The sequence below is a fragment of the Balaenoptera acutorostrata genome, chromosome 3 (assembly GCF_949987535.1).
Source record: "Balaenoptera acutorostrata chromosome 3, mBalAcu1.1, whole genome shotgun sequence".
Lineage (NCBI taxonomy): Eukaryota > Metazoa > Chordata > Mammalia > Artiodactyla > Balaenopteridae > Balaenoptera > Balaenoptera acutorostrata.
In genome coordinates this window covers 105,445,809-105,464,265 of record NC_080066.1, presented here as the reverse complement: position 1 = coordinate 105,464,265, position 18,457 = coordinate 105,445,809, and the positions used below count along the sequence as shown (strand labels likewise).

General features: G+C 40.8%; 1 protein-coding gene across 1 annotated transcript in view; it reads right to left on the bottom strand.

The window, feature by feature from the left end:
• The window catches only part of LOC103000087 (T cell receptor alpha chain MC.7.G5-like), a 277,458-nt gene that overhangs the window by 210,043 nt on the left and 48,958 nt on the right, over positions 1–18,457 (bottom strand). The window contains exon 3 of the mRNA XM_057543700.1: positions 17,288–17,300. Within this exon, the coding sequence (XP_057399683.1) occupies positions 17,288–17,300 (13 nt within the window). The remainder of the gene's footprint in view (positions 1–17,287; positions 17,301–18,457) is intronic.

Here is an 18,457-nt window from a genome sequence, read left to right as displayed (position 1 = left end):
TGTACTCTTGTGCATATTAAATTTATCGACCCATCAAGCGAATGGATTAACAATTCAATGTTAAAGGAAAAATAACAATGATGAAAATCAGAAGAATCAAATTGATAAGTAAAACCCAACTCCACATATATATATATATTTATCTATTCAACTCAAAATTGATGATTTAGTTTCAGCAAAACATCATGTATTATATTAAATTAAAATCATTAAAGTTTTATTGGTTTTGACGTTTTGTGCATGTTTAACTTGCATTGTTTTATAGTTGGTATAAAAGCAATAATAAGTACGTGGCGTTTAAACACCATTTTATGTTTCTACATGTTTAAGTAACGTTATGGTAAAGTAACATAGTTAACACTGGAGTCTGTGAAAATTATTTGTCCTTTAGAGGAGTTGTATCTGACTCCAGCTGAGGAACATGGCTGTGGTGTTGGAAACTCTGAGTTTCCTTTTGCAGATACCTTTTTCCCTCTGTTCTCTGGCTCTACCACTGTGGCCAGGGTCCATGGCAGGGAATGAAGTGGAGCCCAGATCACAGAATGCAGGTGCAGGAGGCAGGTGTTGAGGGGATTGCTGTGTGACTGTTGTACAGAGGTGGGCAGCTGGGACTCTGAGCTGGGGAACCATGATGTGCAAGAAGAGGAAAGCATCTTTGTTGAGCTGCGTTACGAATTTTCTACTCCATCTCTTTCTTTCTCTCTCTCTCGTTTGCAAAGATCCTGCCTGAATCGCTGAAGGGAAAACACTGTCCGTGTAAATAGTTCATAATAAAGTTCTCTGTCTTTTAGAATTTATAGGGCTCTGAGACTGTGTTCACTCTCATTAGTGTTCGCCCCATCTGGGAAGACCAGGTCGGTCGGATACAGAAAATGAACCTTTTGTCCATCATATCCTATAGTGTTTCTTTAGTTTCACTGTCTCCAAAAGGACTCCCAGAAGATCCAGGCTGACATTTGAGCCTTTGAGAGGAAAGTTCTCTGTGTGCCCAGACTGCCATCTTCAGGAATCTCCCAAATCACAGGTCAGCTACAGTCACAAGGTCACCAGTGAGCCCCCAGGGGCTTCTCTACATTTCTTTCTGCCCATATTGACTGTCTTCTGATATCTGAGATAAGGACAAGCACTTTATTGAGTGCTGGACTGTGCTGGTCAACTTGGTTAAGCAGACGACTATTGTTCTCAGAATCCTCTTCCATGTGAAACTCTGCATTAGAGATGGCCCAAAGATGAAATTGCATAAGATTTGGAAGATGGAAGAGAAGTAGTAATAATTCCTCTTGTTACTGAGTCCAAGCTCATACTACTCCCCATGTGACAAGCCAATAAATCGAGAGATGTGTTCCTGGGGCAAGGAATAGAGACTTTATTCAGAAAGCCAGCAGTTTGGGAAGATGATGGACTAGTGTCCCAAAGAACCATCTTCCCCAAGTTAGAATTCAGGTTTCTCTTACACTTAAAGGGGTGGCGTTGGTGTTGTGGTTAGTTGCTGCAAGCTTCTTGGTGCCAGAGTCCTTTGTTCTTGAGCTGTCCAGGGAGGTCCAGTCACAATGTTCCCATAAACCTCCAACAAGACAAACGTTATTCGGTGTTCTGCAACTTTTTATCTCTGTATGAATGGAAAAGTGTTATACCTTTAAAAGTCAGCACCTTGAGAATGGGCTATACTATATATTTCAGGCTATAGGCAATATTCTTGACTTGTAGCAAAAGTAATAGAATACAAAGGTTAAAGTAAAATAAACAGATACAATATAGAGTCAGATTTGTTCTGCTCTATTACACTCTTAGAAGGTCACTGTGATCAGGTACAATGATAGATGCAGGGGTTCCAGGCAGGTCCCATATTGTCCTTTTTCTCCTCCATTCTATGCCAGCTAATCTTTCTGACTTTTAGTTCTGCCAACCAACAGTGACCCCAGGCCCATCATCAGATGCCTGGCTGTATATCCACTGAAGAGGGAACAGCTTTCCAAACACCTCTCAGTGAGTCCCTCTTCACAATCCCATTTTGATGGCTGAAAGTGCTTAGGTTCTTAGATTTTCCTTCAAGCCCCAACTCGTCCCTCTGTGCCACTGCTTCAGGCAGGCAGGTTAATGACCCCTTTTCTGATCCCCTGACTCCCTTTTCCAGACCTTCACTTCTCCAGCTCCTCCTGTATTTGTAAGGTCTAATTCCTATAATGAATCCTTATTCCTTTATTCTATATCATTCACAGGGGTTCTGCTAACCTGGCTGACTCTAAGTGGTACAATTATTGGTCTGAAACTGATTCAGTGGAACAGAACGTTCAAGATGGGGAGTTGGTATTGATTCTCTGATTTTGCTAGGTGTAATGACCCCATTGCCACTGGTAAATGGGACACTAGTAGTCGCTAACATCAGGTGCCTATAGAAGAAAGTGCTGGATTACCAGGTAGCTGTTGTCATTGAATAATTTAGTGGAAATAAAGAGTATAAGGACTGTGGGTTGCTTCTAAGTGCCATAAAGAAATTAGGGAAATAAAATATTGAACTTGGGATAATACATTTTCAAACAACAAAGCTCGCTGTGTTTTCAGGGAAAGTGTCGTCTCAAGAGGAATCCTGGGAAGGTTCTGAGGAGGAGAGACACTGGGATGTCTGGTCTGGCCGCACTGGCAGGATGGGTCAGCGTAGGTGGGCAGAGCCTGAGGGTGTGTGTGTGAGGGGTCTGGGGGACTGTGGTAAAACCAGCTGTGGGAACAGCTGTCTTAACTGCTGGTCCTGGCCCGCCCTTCTTACTGCCTGATGTGTGGGGAGGGGAGATGAAGTCAGAAACGTTCCATCTGAGACATGTAGCCAGTGTGTAGAGCTAGAGGAGTTGGCTTGGTGTCTGAGATCTGCAGGCAGACAAAGCTCAGGCAACAAGCTATTTAAAAAATTACTTGCTTTGTTTTGTGCAAATGCTATTTTTATCTGCTGCCCAATTACTTCAGGTACTAGATTCAGGGAAGAGAATGCTTCTGAGAAGGAGGTCTGGATACCATTTCTCTATTCTCTGAGCCCAGGGGTGGGAATGTTTTTCTAAAAATAATCAGCAGTTTCCTCCTCAGATCCCAGAGGATCACTCACAATTCCTGTTTCCCAGCGTCTTCCTGAGTGTGTGTGGGTGTCCCCAGGCTTCTAGAGCCTGGGGTGTTTTTGGCTGGCTCCTGGGTTTTTGTTTTTCTTTTCTTTTTTTTCCCCATCACTCTGCTCTCTGTGCCCTGAGAGCACAATGATGCAGATCCCCGACTGTAATTGTGAGCTGATGAGGCTGATTAATTTAGCCTCTTCTTGGAAGTTCACTGAATAGCATCCATTTCTTGAATAATCATTCCAGTTACACAGAATAATAAGGTGGAAGAAGTTAACTACGTGCTAACTACAAGCAAGTAGACCCCAGACTGGTTGGAACCAGAAGGTTGATGATTAAGCTTCCCAAAACGTCACCCTGTTACCTCACCACCAACCAGTCAGAAGAGTTGTGCACGAGCTGATCACACACCCTGTGACCCTCTCCTTCACACTGTCTTTAAAAACCCTTCCAAAAGGCTTTGGGGAGTTCGGGTCTTTTGAGCGTGAGCTGCACATTCTCCTTGCTTGGAGCCTTACAATAAACACTGTACTTTCCTTCACCACCACCTGGTGTCAGTAGATTGGCTTTACTGTGCGTTGGGTGAGGGGACCCAAGTTTGGTGTGGTAACACTATAAATAAGAGGCACAAGGTCACTGATCTCACACAGCTTAGATCTGGTACGGTAGGTAGAGGGTCACATGAGAGGAAATCCCCCAGAAAAGGCCTCCCAGAAGAATTGATATCTAAGTTAGGACCTGCTGGATGATTATGATAAATGGTGTGTGTATGTGTGTGTGTATAAGGGGGAAAAGGGGGGTGGCAGGGCGCTGCTTAGAGAGGGAAGGTACCAGACTGAGGAAACAAAGGAGTCATCTGGGGGCCCCTGGACTTAACTGTGTTGTTGAGCTGCCCAAGCACAGGCTCTGCCAACACCATGGATGCCTGCTCCTTTCCAACAGGGGTCTTCCTGGAGGAGGCCCTTGGGGTATGACCTGGCTCTTGCCTCACAGGCTGACTTAGGGCCACTCTGTTTTTAACATGGGCCTCATTCCACCATCCTCCATTTAACTTCAGCACCCTGGCTCTGAGCCTGCATCCACTCTGACTTAATTCTTTACCTACATAAACTTTCCTTCTTTCAGACCATGAAAGCTTTCAGAAGGATAACTATAGAGAACATAAGTACACCCACTGCCTTGGGGTACTATTATTGGTATCATAAATAGTGCACCTGTTTCATTTAGTAAGTCTCTTGATTGAAAACCATTTTCTTGTTGGCTGAATTATTTCCTTATCATCTCATTTGTGTTTTATTTCATCAACAAGAATGTAAGCTCAGTATGGCCAGGAACCCTTGTTCTATACCCTCATTTCTTCACTTTTTAAAAAAAGGGATAGATAACCATTAAGAGTGTTTAGAAAATGTTTCTCGAGTATGGGCATTTTTCACTGCATTGCAAATAGAAGTGAGAATGAGGAAAACCAGGCAGTATTAGACTATTTCACACCGTCTTTCTCCCCCCTTCATACTTAACTAATAAGCTCCCTTCTCATTTCACTAAGAAAATAGAAGCAATCAGAGTACAACTTCTTCATCTTCTCACTCCAAATCTGCAACCCTACTGCCTCTGAAGCTGTGCTCTATGCCTTTCTATTTAATGGATGAACCCTCCCTGCTTATGTTAAGGCCAACTCCTCCATTCACGTACTGGACCCCATCACCTCTGCCAACTAAAGGACTTTGCAATGTTAGGGTCTATCATCTGCATTATCAACTTCTGTCTCTTGCTGGATCATTTCAGTCAGTATGTATAAATATTCTATACTATCTTCTATGTTGTCTCATACCCCTGATAAAATATATATCTCTTGCTTGACAGTTTTTAATTCAGCGTCATGGGGAGGTAAGGAAGTGTGGGTTTTCTTGTATTTTTCCCACTGATTTCTCTGCTATGTGCCTCTTCTCCCTCTCCCAGCGTTTCTTAAAAATATCTATAGTATATTTAAAGTTCTAATTTCAAAGGAATGCATATTTATTACATATAATGGGAAAACGGAGAAAATATGAAGAAGAAAATAAAGATCACCTTTTAAATCAAGTACACAGAGAGAAGCTTTGTTAACAGCTTAGTGTTTTAGCTTTATATATGTACATTTACAAAGTTGTAACAATGTGGTATATTCAGTTTATTTATTATATTTTTTCTATTAACAGCAAGAGTATTTCCAGATCATTAGTATGATTTTAATGGCTGCATTTGTATAGAAATTGCCATGATTTATTTAGCCATTCTACTACTGGTAGACATTTATATTTCCCCCAATTTTTTACATAATAAAAAGTGTTACGACAAAATACTGTACTTCTATGTAATTATTTATGCACATTTATGATTATTTCCTATGAATTAAATTAGTAGAAATAGAATTAATGGGACAAGCACATAAACTCTCTCTCTCTTACTCTCTCTCCTTACCTCCCTATGGTAGCAAAGCTCAGAATCCGAAGTACATGTTTTTCCACCACTGGACCTTGTTTGTGTCTTCAATCAGAAGCTTTTGGGGACTCCAAAACATTCCTTAGCTCTTTATTTAGGCATTGCCATTATAACTTTTCTTAAAAATACTATTATCTCTAAATTACAAAAATTGTTCATGCTGGCTGTCACCATCATATAATACTGAGATGGGTAAAGGAAAAAGTCAATCTCTTCTGCTTGTCATGTCCCGGTCCTTTGGTTCCATGGTGGGATTGGGGGAAACTTTTGTTCCCGGTGTTATTTGAAGTCAAAATTCTCTCTTCTTCACATGCCTTAGCTGCATGACTTGCCTTTTTGTTTTGTTGTCTCTGAAAACAACTCAGTATCTGATTAGAAACAGGATAGGGTGAGTTTGAGCTGGTTTTATGAGTATTGTAAGTTACTTGTTGAAGGCATGATAAATATGAAAGACTTTTTTTTTTTAATTAATTAATTAATTTATTTTTGTCTGTGTTGGATCTTCGTTTCTGTGCGAGGGCTTTCTCTAGTTGTGGCAAGCGGGGGCCACTCTTCATTGCGGTGCGCGGGCCTCACTATCACGGCCTCTCTTGTTGCGGAGCACAGGCTCCAGACACGCAGGCTCAGTAGTTGTGGCTCATGGGCCTAGTTGCTCCGCGGCATGTGGGATCTTCCCAGACCAGGGCTCGAACCCGTGTCCCCTGCATTAGCAGGCAGATTCTCAACCACTGCGCCACCAGGGAAGCCCCTGAAAGACTTTTGAAAAGCATCCTTGATGTAACTATTGAAAATGAAGAAAGACATTCTGCCCCCCACTTATGGATTTTCAAGTGCTTTTGAAATTGAGAAAACACTGAAAAAATCTGAAAGTAAGTTGAATGCCATGCTGTCAGACAGAAGATATTGTTTTCATTTAGAGATATTGCATTGTGATTTAAAGTAAATTTGTTAGAATCATCTCATTTTTTAAAAAGTTCATTTTAACAGTGAAGAATGCCTTTAGCTATGCTCCCAGTTTAGGAGAATCTGCACAGTCCTTTTATATTGATTGAATAAATTAGACCTAAATCAGCAATGCTACATTTTGCTGTTTACTAATCACAAGGCTGGTGAGTCAGAAGAGGCTGCATGGTAAACACAGTTTACAAGTACAATAATCGGGGTTCTCTAACAAACATCCAACAAGTGATGTTTCTGTAACAAACATTCCTAATTAACAGTTCTTGGAACCATTAGGCTAATATTTTCAATATTATAAGAAAGCTCCTTGCTCTTTTTAGTTAACAGAAGTAAGCAGAAAACTTTATATAATTATAAGATACGAAACATGAATTTAGCTTATTTTTATAGTCACTGGTATGTAACTGTGCATTCGCTGCTTCCCTTTTCTATCTATATGCAGCTAATAACAAACATTAATCGAGCACTTATTATGTGTCAGGCACTGGCATCTCTATGAGGTACCTATTATTTACTATCCCAACTTTTCAAAAAGACAGAAGAGTGGAGAAATGAAGTATTTATTTAAGGTCACAGAGCTAAAATCTGAAGGATCTGCACGTAGGCCATCTGTACCTGGAGGCTGTGCTTTAATTTGTTTCACCAAACAAAGGCTTTTTGTTAACCCAGTGTTTTTCAGTCTCAAAAGTCCTTGTGTCAATAACTTCTTAAAACTTCTGTCAAAAAAAAAAAATGGTATTTAGGTTTAACTTAACTTTTCATCAGGGCTGAATCATGGATGTTTGGGGCTCCTAAAAATTCATTTCCACGAAGAGCTGCTGGGAGAAAGTATACATCTGTTCACTGAGCCATTATTTCAGAACTTCAAGAATATGTGCAGGCTGGGTCTTTTTTAACACTTCACAAAAACATAACTCAGTGTGATGAGATCAACAAGCAACTTACATTTTAGTAGGCGACAATAGGGAATAAAAAAAGACTCCGTTTTTCTGCTAAGCCATTCTCTACTTTTGCTTGCCGTCCCCTGCTGATTGATGACCTCCTGCTGGCACAGCCGATTCAATGAGAGACTCGACACAGATGGACACAGATCTATACAAACAATGTAGGGAATGGGGGCATCCATTCTCCTCTTGAAGTGATGCAGTTTGGGGGTTAGATTTATGATGTGTTTTTATTGGCAACAGTGGCTCCTATGAGGTTTCTGAGAAGGTGGAGAACGAATGTTTGTTAGGCCTTGAATGTCAGTTGTTCAGAAATTGGGAAACATATGCTGGTCAATGAGTTTGCTGTGAAAACAGAAAAGATTGATAGAGAGGAGGACATTTCTTTAGAGAAGAGCAGGCAATCCAATGCCTTTGAGTGCCCTTAAGGGAGACCAGTTTGCAAGCCTGGTATTTACTCTTTCATTTGGTTTAGTTGTGGCATTTACATAGTAATGTTTTCAGTTTAATATGGAAATGTTATTTTAAATCCTATACATGCTGCATATAAAAGTGTCCGAATGAATTATCTTATGTGTTTACTATTTCTCCATGTTTGTTTATGTGCCTATTTGAAACTACTCTTTGCCAATCCCTGCTTTCATTCTGATATAGTGTCAGCAGGGTCCCCTAACAGGGAATATGTGTGCCTCTGGTGCCTCTAGTAACAAATTCCCATATTTCAGGGTTACACCAAATTTCATACTAACCCAAGCTATTTCTTTTAATAAGTATCCAGGTTGGCGGTTTTCAGTTGTGGTGTTTTGGTTTCCCAGTCTTCGAAACAGCACATAACCCTTGGCTGGCCTGAGGGGGTATGTAATACATGTGAAAGTCATTTGTCATTTCTGTAGGAGCAGAAAAGACATTGAATATGGCTGATTTGGTGACTAGAGACGTAGCAGGCAAACATTTTGTAACTGGCTCAGATGTACAAACCACAACAGCTTTATTTTCTATAACGACTTACTTTCTCACTCCAGTAACCATTTTTCCTGGTATCAGAAAACTTACTTTAAGCAAATATAGGGTTTTCTTAGTTAGATCATAATTTTTAAAGTCAATTAAGGATTTTCTCCGCCAGTTTAGGTTTCCCCCTCTCCATCCTTGGGATGCTGTTTAAGCTCTAGAGGGCTTAGTGGTGTCCTGGTGTTGGTTGGGGGCACCAGACCCATGCTGCCACCTGCTGGGATGCAGCACTTTGGGTCTGGCCTGCAGCATTACTGTTTCTGTGTGTCCAGATGTCCGAGTCCCTCTAGGTTTCTGGTTGTTGATATACGTGTTCTGTGTCCTTTTTTTCATGAAATTGAAACGCTTCCAGATTCACTAAGGCTCTCTCAGTTAATTTCCGTGCTTTTGTGTGCAGATGAAAATTCATCTGCGCTAACATCAATTTGGCAGAATGGGGCTGTCTTGGGCTCTCTGGGCCCACTGTCGCTACAGCACAGCTATCTCTGCTCTGGTGGATACTTAAAAGGATATTGTCACTCAGGCTTTCCGACAGGAATTAGTAAGTCTCCTATTCTCGTTTCCTACAAACCTCTTTGGGGCGCCATACTGACCCCTCTGGTGGGAGGGGGTATGAAGGTAGGGCACGGAGATCCTCATCAATGTCTTAACTGTCTTGCTTTTATCTCCATCACCCTTAGGAATTCCCACAGACCTAGAAATTTGTATTAAATCTAGGGTTTGTACCAACCTATATTCTCAGAGATCTTTTTTAAGACATAGATTTTTTTTTTTAAACTCAAGGGTTATAATCCAAACTCAAACCCCTTGTCTTTCATTCTATTGTTTCTACAGAAAGTTTCCAAATTTTATTTTGAAGCTTGAAAGCAGAGAATTATTCTTTTTTCTTTTGTGTTCATTGTTTCCTACCTCCTTCAATACAAGAAGTCAGGACTTCCTGCCTAACGTGAGAAGGATCACAGGGTGAATAAAATACACATCACAGGGTGAAATAAAATACACATCTGCTCATATAAAAATGTTACTTTATCACAGAGACATTGGGATTTGGAATTAAGATACCAGTTTACTAACACCTTTCTACAAGATCAGAGAAGGTGTAAGTGATTACCTTCTGAGATATTGTATGAGGCACTGGTTAAAGGCATGAACCATAGAGTCAGATGGTATGGATTCAAATCCTGGGAGTGTGTAACCTAGGACAAATTATTTAACCTCCTCGTGCCTCAGTTTCTATAACTGGGCTGATAACTGGAGTTGTTATGAGAATTAAATAAGTTAATATGTGTACAACACTCAGAACGGAAACTGTTAAACAGTAAGCACTTAACAAATGCTAATTGTTATTGTTAGGTGTTGCCAGCCCATGTGTTGAAAACATTTAAAAGTGGTTATCTCACATATACACGTGTTCCAAACAATACATGTAGCATCAAAATTTAGACATTTTGTCCCCTCTCCAGTTATTTTGCCCATGTTATCTACTTTTAACTTTTTCACTCTCTTGATATAATTAATTAGTTGCTTAGGCATCACACAGATAAAACTTATTTTATCCATATGGAATGGCTCAATAAAAAATGTAGCTACCAGAATTGGTCAGATTATGAGGTTAAGGGCATAGTCCTCCAGATTGCCAAGTCTACCCAAAACTTCTGACCCCATTTGAAGGGAGTTAGGAACCAACTATAAAGTTAAAGGGAAGAGTCTACACAACACTATCCTTACTTCTGACAACTTCAAGTTTAGGGGTTTCCACAAACCACACTTAGGTTCCATAATATGCTAGAAAAACTCAAAGAACGCTTTGAAACCTATTATACTCATGGTTATTTTTATTACAGGAAAAGAATACACTAAAATCAGCCAAAGTGAGAGATGCATAGGACAGTCTGGGAGGATTCCAAACTTGAAGCTCCCATTGCACTCAGGGATGGGTTAACTTCAGCATCAGTGTGTGAAAATACTCACAGAGTACTGTCAGCCCAGGAAGCTCACCTGAGCTTTGGTGTCCAGAGTTTTTATTGGGGCTTCATTATGTAGACATGGTTGATTAATTGCCTACGTGGTTGAACTGAGTTTCAGGGTTGATCCATATCATGTAACCCAAAGCCCCCACCATAATTGATATGGTCTGTCTTTCTGGCGTGGCCAACCCCCCATCCTAAGACTACTGGGTGAGGCCAGCCCCAAGCTGAGTCATCTTGTTAACAGAAACCATCAGTTGGCCAAGGGGCCAACCATTTATAACAAGGACATTTATTTGTTATAATCATTTCCTATGATTCTGGAAATTCCAAGGATTTAGAGATTCCCTCCCAGGAGCTGGGACAAAGGCCTGTTGTTGGGCAAGGCTAATTTCCTTACTACACATTAGTAGAAGTGTAAGCAAATTTCATTGTCTGTAATCCAAAATTTCTCCTTGTCTCTCAGGATCTGGCTCACTGCAATCTCTCACCTCAGCCTGGTTCAAGTTTGGAGATGATTAGTTTAACATTGTTCCTGTGTCCACACTGCATACAAACATACTCTCTGCAGTTTTCCATGGTAACACCTACCTTTGTGCGAATTCTCTTTAAGGTCTTTATTTTTTGTCTCCACTCATACTGAGCTACAGCCTCACTCCCAGAGGTACTGCTTCATGTGCTTCTAATCCTCTTTGATCAGTATTTGAGTTAATGGATGTGTCACTGGGAACATTCACACTTAAGGAACAGTCCAACGCAGAGTAAGACAGATGCCTGATGGCTCAGATTCATTCATCAACTATTTATCACATTCTTTTTTTTGGTGCCAGGCACTATTTTGAACACAGAATATTCAGTGAAGCTTAGAGGTTAATGGGAAAGGCAGATATTTATTGGACAGATAACCTCACATAAATACATAGAAATCGTGATAAGGCCTATAAAGCAAAACCTGTTTTACTGTTTCAAAAAAAAAAATTACAGGGTTCTTTGAAACAATAAAACAGAGGGGACAAATTTAGATGGGGGGGTCAGGAAAGTGCCCATTAAGGAAGTGACATTTAATTCCAGATTTAAAGAATGGGTGAGGATTAGCCAAGTGACTGGAAACTCTGATTTGATATGACCTGGTAAGAATGGCATTGATGTAAGCTCTAAATTCAGTCTTTGTTCTGCCTCTCCACTCCCACTAAATGAGGAAAATGATCTTTAATTAAACTTGAAATTCAAAGGCCCTTTGTATCTAAGGGCCTAACTGGCTCTGGGGTCAAAAAGAAATCTAGTGAAGATATTTAGTGAAGTTGTGAAAACATTCCAAGAGGAGAAGCCTTTGGAAAGTCTTCAGTTTGTCTCATTCCCATATCCGTAGCAACTGAAAGCTTTTTTAAAATTTTTATTTATTTATTTATTTATTTTTGGCTGTGTTGGGTCTTCGTTTCTGTGCGAGGGCTTTCTCCAGTTGTGGCAAACGGGGGGCCACTCCTCATCGCGGTGCGCGGGCCTCTCACTATCGCGGCCTCTCTTGTTGCGGAGCACAGGCTCCAGACGTGTAGGCTCAGTAGTTGTGGTTCACGGGCCCAGCCGCTCCGCGGCATGTGGGATCCTCCCAGACCAGGGCTCGAACCCGTGTGCCCTGCATTGGCAGGCAGACTCTCAACCACTGCGCCACCAGGGAAGCCTGCAACTGAAAGCTTTAAAAAACTTTTTCAGGAGATTATGCTTATGGTATCTGGCTTATGAGATCTACAGTGCTTTCATTCCATGATATGTCTTGGGCCAGTCATTAAAATAGACTTTGTTCTTTTTCATAGTCACTGTTTTGCCAGGCAAAGGAACCCGAAATTATTGTAAAACATCACAAATACTCCTTGTTAAGGTGAGCCAAGTGTGTGCTGCAATGAAAAGGTTAAGCAGCTCTAATACCCAGCTTAAAATACTTTGAAATGAAAGCCAGGGTGGGCTTCAGACTAAACACTGTGAAATGTCTGTGTGATACATGACAAGAAAGAAAGAGTAATTGGCTTTACTTAATCTAAGCAGATAGGGATTTTGGAAGGGATATTAGTTGACTTGCAGAATCACTAGGCAGGCTGGGGAAACAGACTCTGGATCTGACTTCTAAGAGCAAAGGCCAGAGCCACCCATTCAACTGGCCTGATAAGGAGGTTGCTGTTCCTGTGCCAATCACAGGACCACTTGATGGTGGTGCTGCATGTCCTGGAGAGGAAGCAGCCTCCAGTGCCACCAGCCACAGAACATGCAGCCAAACAGGCCCAACCAGGAAGTTACTACTCCTGGACCAATGAGGACGATGCTATTGCTGCCAACCCCAGAACCATGCAGTCTCTACAGCCTCCCACCAAGAAAAGTGATTTCCCTGCCTAGGCTATTCTTCGTGTGGCTCAACTCCCAATTAAAGGCTCAGGTCTGCACCCTAGCTGCAATGGAGCCTGGGAACTATGTTAAAAAGTTTTTCTACCTTGGGAAGGCATGATTCACAGCACGTGGAACTGTCAATGTGGACATAATGTTTAATCCTTTCCAGAAGCCATTAATGATGGTTGTTCTTTAAAGTAAAAAAGAATGTCCAGAGAGACATAACAAAATGATCATAGGGATAACGGGAAGATTCCAAAGAATAAGGGATCCTCAATCTAAGAAGATGAAGAATGAGAGGAAATATGGAATGTATTTAATAATTTAATGATGACACAACAGATAGTGTAATGAACTCAGTCATTAAAATGAGTAAAACTGAGGTTTGAGGTTGATTTAAGTATAAGAGCTTTACCTCATACAAAGCCACATTTTTACAAGCGTCAGCATGGTTTGAATTTATCTCAACTTGACATTATGCATAAATGAATTCAAGGGTGAGCAATAAAATCTAGTTTTTAAAGGAAATTGTATTATTGATATAAAAAAATTAGGTTTGCTAGTAACTGTTTGCCAGTGCCATAGATGGGTGACATTTATTTTGGTCTTTACTATTTATCTCCATCAGACACAGTTGTTTCTTAATTGTTTAGAAATGTCCAACAGTCATTAGTGACGAGAGCCAGTGATGACAGCCAGAGAAAATGAAATGTATGAAGTTATTAATTAAAGAATTAAGGAATATATGATCAAGCAATAAACTCCTTTCTAAATTCTAGGTATCCTTGAGGAGGTACTGTTCCCTCTAATCCTTTTGGATGGTTCTTTCCATAGCCTGGGATATTTCCACATGCCTGAGAGGCACTCTGCTGAATGCATGAGGGCATTCTCTGCAGATCTCCAGGGTTATCTCTCTGTGTACCTCTCCTTTGTCTGGTATTCTGTCCTATGAACTCTAGCTCCTCCAATCTCAGCTCTGACTCCTCAACTCAGGGAAGTCACTGGGTTGTGACTCAGTTTCCCCTCCCTGTGCTATGGTCTGGAAACTCTCTCAAGGCAATAATCTGGGGCAATGTTAGGGCTCCCCTCATTTGTTTCCCATTTCTCAGGGATAGCTGACAGCTTACATGTGCATCCAGCAGGAAGAAGTCTGCAGAAATCTGGTTGTGACAAAAGTGACTACAGAAAAAGTGGGGCTGATGGGCTGTGAAGTGATATACAAGAAGCATCTGATATAAGCCACTTGTCACTTGCAGTCTTTTTCCCTCTTTCCAAAGTGGTTGCTCCTATTTGGCCCCAAATCATGGATCCTAGCTGTTACTTATTTTCCTACAGCTTAGGTCTAAGAACAATCTTTGACACAGAAAAAAACCAAAGAGACAGCTTCATCTTCAGCTTCAACTCTAGCCAGAGTCAGGATTATCTACACACAAAGACACCACTGTCTAAATCTTACTGCTTCTGTTTTCTGTCATTTCAACTGTCAATAAAACAAAAGATGCTCTAAAAGTTCGTTTATACCTCATGGAATGTCAACATTGGTTCTTCATCAGGAAATGGGGGCTTGAAATTAGAATTGACTTGATAAAGCTTTGGAAGTGGAACCATGTCTGAGGTTAGTAGAGGTCGCTAGGCTTTTGGAGAACTCTGTTGGGTCTCAAAGACAAATAGAAGAGAAGGAAAGAGAGACAACAAGAAAGACAAAGGGGAGAGAAAAAGTTATGGGGGTGTGGTGGTGGGTGCTCATTGGCCTTTGCTGGATTCCTCCAGGTCACCGCTGACCCTCTGACTCCCACTGGGATCCTATTTTGAAAGTCACCGTCTTATTTAGAGCTGATCCTCTTTTGTGTCTTTCCCCCAGTTGGAATCCATGGAGCATGGTCTCAGGGCCAGGTTTGTGCCTTACTGCCTTATGTCTGAACAACTTGCTATGAAATTGCCTCTTCATCAGCAGAAATCCATGTAAGATTCATTACCTTAAGACTTCACTGAAGAGATTTAAACTTTTATTGATAGTTGAAATGGTGGAAGATTTAAACAAATGAAATGAAAACAACTGATGAATGACTGATGAATGTCTGTCCTTGACATGGAAATGGGGTTTAGAAGATGAGTCCTACCTCTTTCTTTAACTGGAGAAGGGAGCAATGTTTCAGGACTCGAGAAGACGTGGCAAGTTTGAAAAGGAAGTGGAGAGTCAATTAGTGTCATTTAAAGTGCAAGGGCAGAATAAGATAAACAGCTAAAATGGTTCCCGGAAGCAAGAAAATCATATGGCGCCTAGAAACCACATGGCCTCTCCAAGTGGTATGTGAGGCAGAATGAGACCTTTGGAGCTGAGCATCCAGCCTTGTACCCTTTGACTAGCCTGTGCCCATGGGTGGAATCGGGCTGCAGTCAATGGACTTTAGCCTCTAGTTCCTCCAGCTTCCACTCCCTTGAAGCATAAAGGTTTCATGCTCTCGCAATTGAGCTCAGAGCAACCAAGGGAGAATCAGGGACACCTAGATTTGTACAGTTCTTAGGCCTGATGGATGGGAGGGTCTTCCAGCTGGTCCTTCTGGCCTTGGCTCACTGTCCCTTTCCTCCCTCACTGATCCATATGCTTCCTCTGGGATAGATCAGTTTGGTTAATAAGGCCTTCACAAAGAGAGGAACATATAACTAAGAAAATATATATTGTCCTCCCTAATAGCAGAAAATGACTGTGATATCCAGGAGACCAGTATGAAATAGTCTCCTGTGACTTTTTTCCAATATCCTAAACCTCTTTGAAAGATGCTTTTATTTACTACCTGACAGGACCCATTTATCTGAAGTATAGTCTGAATAAATGGACTTTAAACACTTGTTCATTCTTTTTCCTTGTCTCCTGACTTTAGATCTTGAGCAAATAACATTTTTTTTTTGGAACCATGCTATTTATATGTTTTCACAAACTCCACAATCTTCGTTGCCTAAATGAAAAACACTGCTTGCTCAATTGTGCTTTGAATTTTATTCCAAATTCCGGTGACCACAGAATTCTTGATTTATTTTCAAGTGTTTAACACTTGAGGCCGAATGGAGGAGATCTCTCAGGCTGGGAGAGGTTGTTAGGGATCATCTAGAATTTTCCTCTATATTACAGACGGTACCGTTGGGGTGCATGTGTAATGTATGAAGTCTCTGACCCATGACTAACAGACAAATTTAAGAGTCATGCTGTCCATTCTGTAGCTTCCAATCAGTGGTATTTCTAAAGTTTATAATGATAAGACAATCTGATAAGTGAATTTTTATATCCTCTGATACCCTGATCTTTCTATACGAGAGTACTTTGTGACTTCTAGGAGAGAGACAAAACAAAGATACTCATTCATAAATTCTATTTCCTGATCTGAACTTTTTTTTTTTTTATCAGAATGGAGTCGGAATTTGATTGTCATGAAATGTTGACTCTCACACATGTACACAAACACATTTCAAATCATCCAAAAGCTGTTTTGAAATAATACTTAAAAAAAAAATAAGCATCTGATTTGGCAGTAGTGAATAGAAACCTGGACAGGAGTCAGTGGGAAGGAAAACAAGCTGCAATTGGTGAGTACACACAAGTGCTATGGATTGTAAGGGTCTTTTTTAGGATTGTGGGCTCTATTCTTAGGGTAAACGGTATCTGGCTGACTTGGCCTTTGTGTTGCAAAATTCAAGAAGTTGCCATCACACGGAATAAAACATGAGTGGTGCCCTTCAGAGTAGTGCCATGGGGAGGTATTGCTCATAGGGTCTGGGGTCTCTGGGGTTCGGGTCTCATCTGTGGGACTGACACTGCGGGAGCAGTGATTGCTTGTTCCTTGATTCCTTTACAGATATTTCCTTCCAACTGCAGTGATTTTTTTTTAAATTTTTTATTTGTTTATTTATTTATTTATGGCTGTGTTGGGTCTTAGTTTCTGTGCGAGGGTTTTCTCTAGTTGCGGCAAGTGGGGGCCACTCTTCATCACGGTGTGCGGGCCTCTCACTGTCGTGGCCCCCCCTGTTGCGGAGCACAGGCTCCAGACGCGCAGGCTCAGTAGTTGTGGCTCACGGGCCTAGTTGCTCCGCGGCATGTGGGATCTTCCCAGACCAGGGCTCGAACCCGTGTCCCCTGCATTGGCAGGCAGACTCTCAACCACTGCGCCACCATGGAAGCCCCAACTGCAGTGATTTTAATGAGGATAAATATAATTCTGAAGTGCTACCTTGAATTTATTTAGAAAAAGAGAGGAATTTCATGAGATTTATTGCAAAATGATTGAAAATTTCTACTTTCTCCCAGAACTTCACTTTGGCTGACACAGTATTAGTCTTCCCACAGTCGTCATTAATTTTTCATACATTTGTTACCCTACAAGAGACTTAGGTACTGCCTTAATAAGGTATGTAACCAGGACATATGCTAATTCAACTAAAAATTTTGTATCTGAATTACTTAGACTTCAGGGCTGATGCAGAAAAATACACTTAAGTAAGAATGTTAGGTAATCTCCCAGAGGTCACTTTTCTGCAAGAGAATCATTTGCATTTATTTAGAGATTTAATCCCTGAATATCATTAGTTTTATAAATTGCATATGAGTTTCTATCAATAGTAAAAATAAAGGAGCACCTTAAAATAGTTTTCTCTTCTGAAAATGTACTCTGTTGTCTACTGTTCTACAAACAAACCAACCAACAGAATAACAAATTGCTCCCTCACCTCTGTTTTGTTTTTAGCTATCGCTCCATTTCTCTGCTTTCTTTCCCAACAAAATTTCTCAAATGAACTATTTTTCCTGCTTCTATTTCTTTACTTCCTACTAGCTCCTTAACCAATTTCAATTCATCTTCCATTTCCACTACTCTGAAACTGTTCTTGTCAAATGCACTAGAACCTCCTTGCTGCAAATCCAGTGGGCACCTCTGTTACCGTCTTGCTCAAACTCTCTGCAGACCAGTCCCTTCTCTCAGTTATACAATCCCCCCTCTTAGCTTTTCTGGTTTTCCTCTGCCTTATGGCCACTCCCTCTCAGTACTCTTTGCTGAGCTCTTTCCCTTTTCTCCTCACCTTCTTCGTGTCATAGTGCCCAAGTCTGACCCAAGTTCTCATCTTTTCACTAACTCTATTTATTCCTAGAAAATCTATCTCCCCATGCCCCTTGGCTTTAAATACCATCTACATGTCAATGACACCTGAAGTTATAGCTCTATCCCTGACCTCTGCATTAAGCTTCAAACCCATTTATCTAACTTTCTCTGTGACATCTTCACTTAGATTTCTAATGGGTATCATAAACCCAGCATGGCTAAAACACAAATCTTGATTTCTCTTCAAACCTGTTCCAATATTACCTATGTCAGGAAGTCACATCAAGATGTACCCAGTTCCTTAGGCCACATATCAAGAAGTCATTCTTAGATCTGTCCCTTTTTCTTTGCCTTCTCCCTCACTTAAACCATAAGTAAATTCTGTTAATTTCACTGTCAAATATATCTTATATTTGCATATTTCTCTTCATCTCCAGTCCAAATGACTATAATTTTTGCAAAGATTGTTTCAACATTTCAACAGTCTACTAAATGTTCTCCTTTTTTTTTCCCCCTTTGGCCTCCCCTCCTCTCTC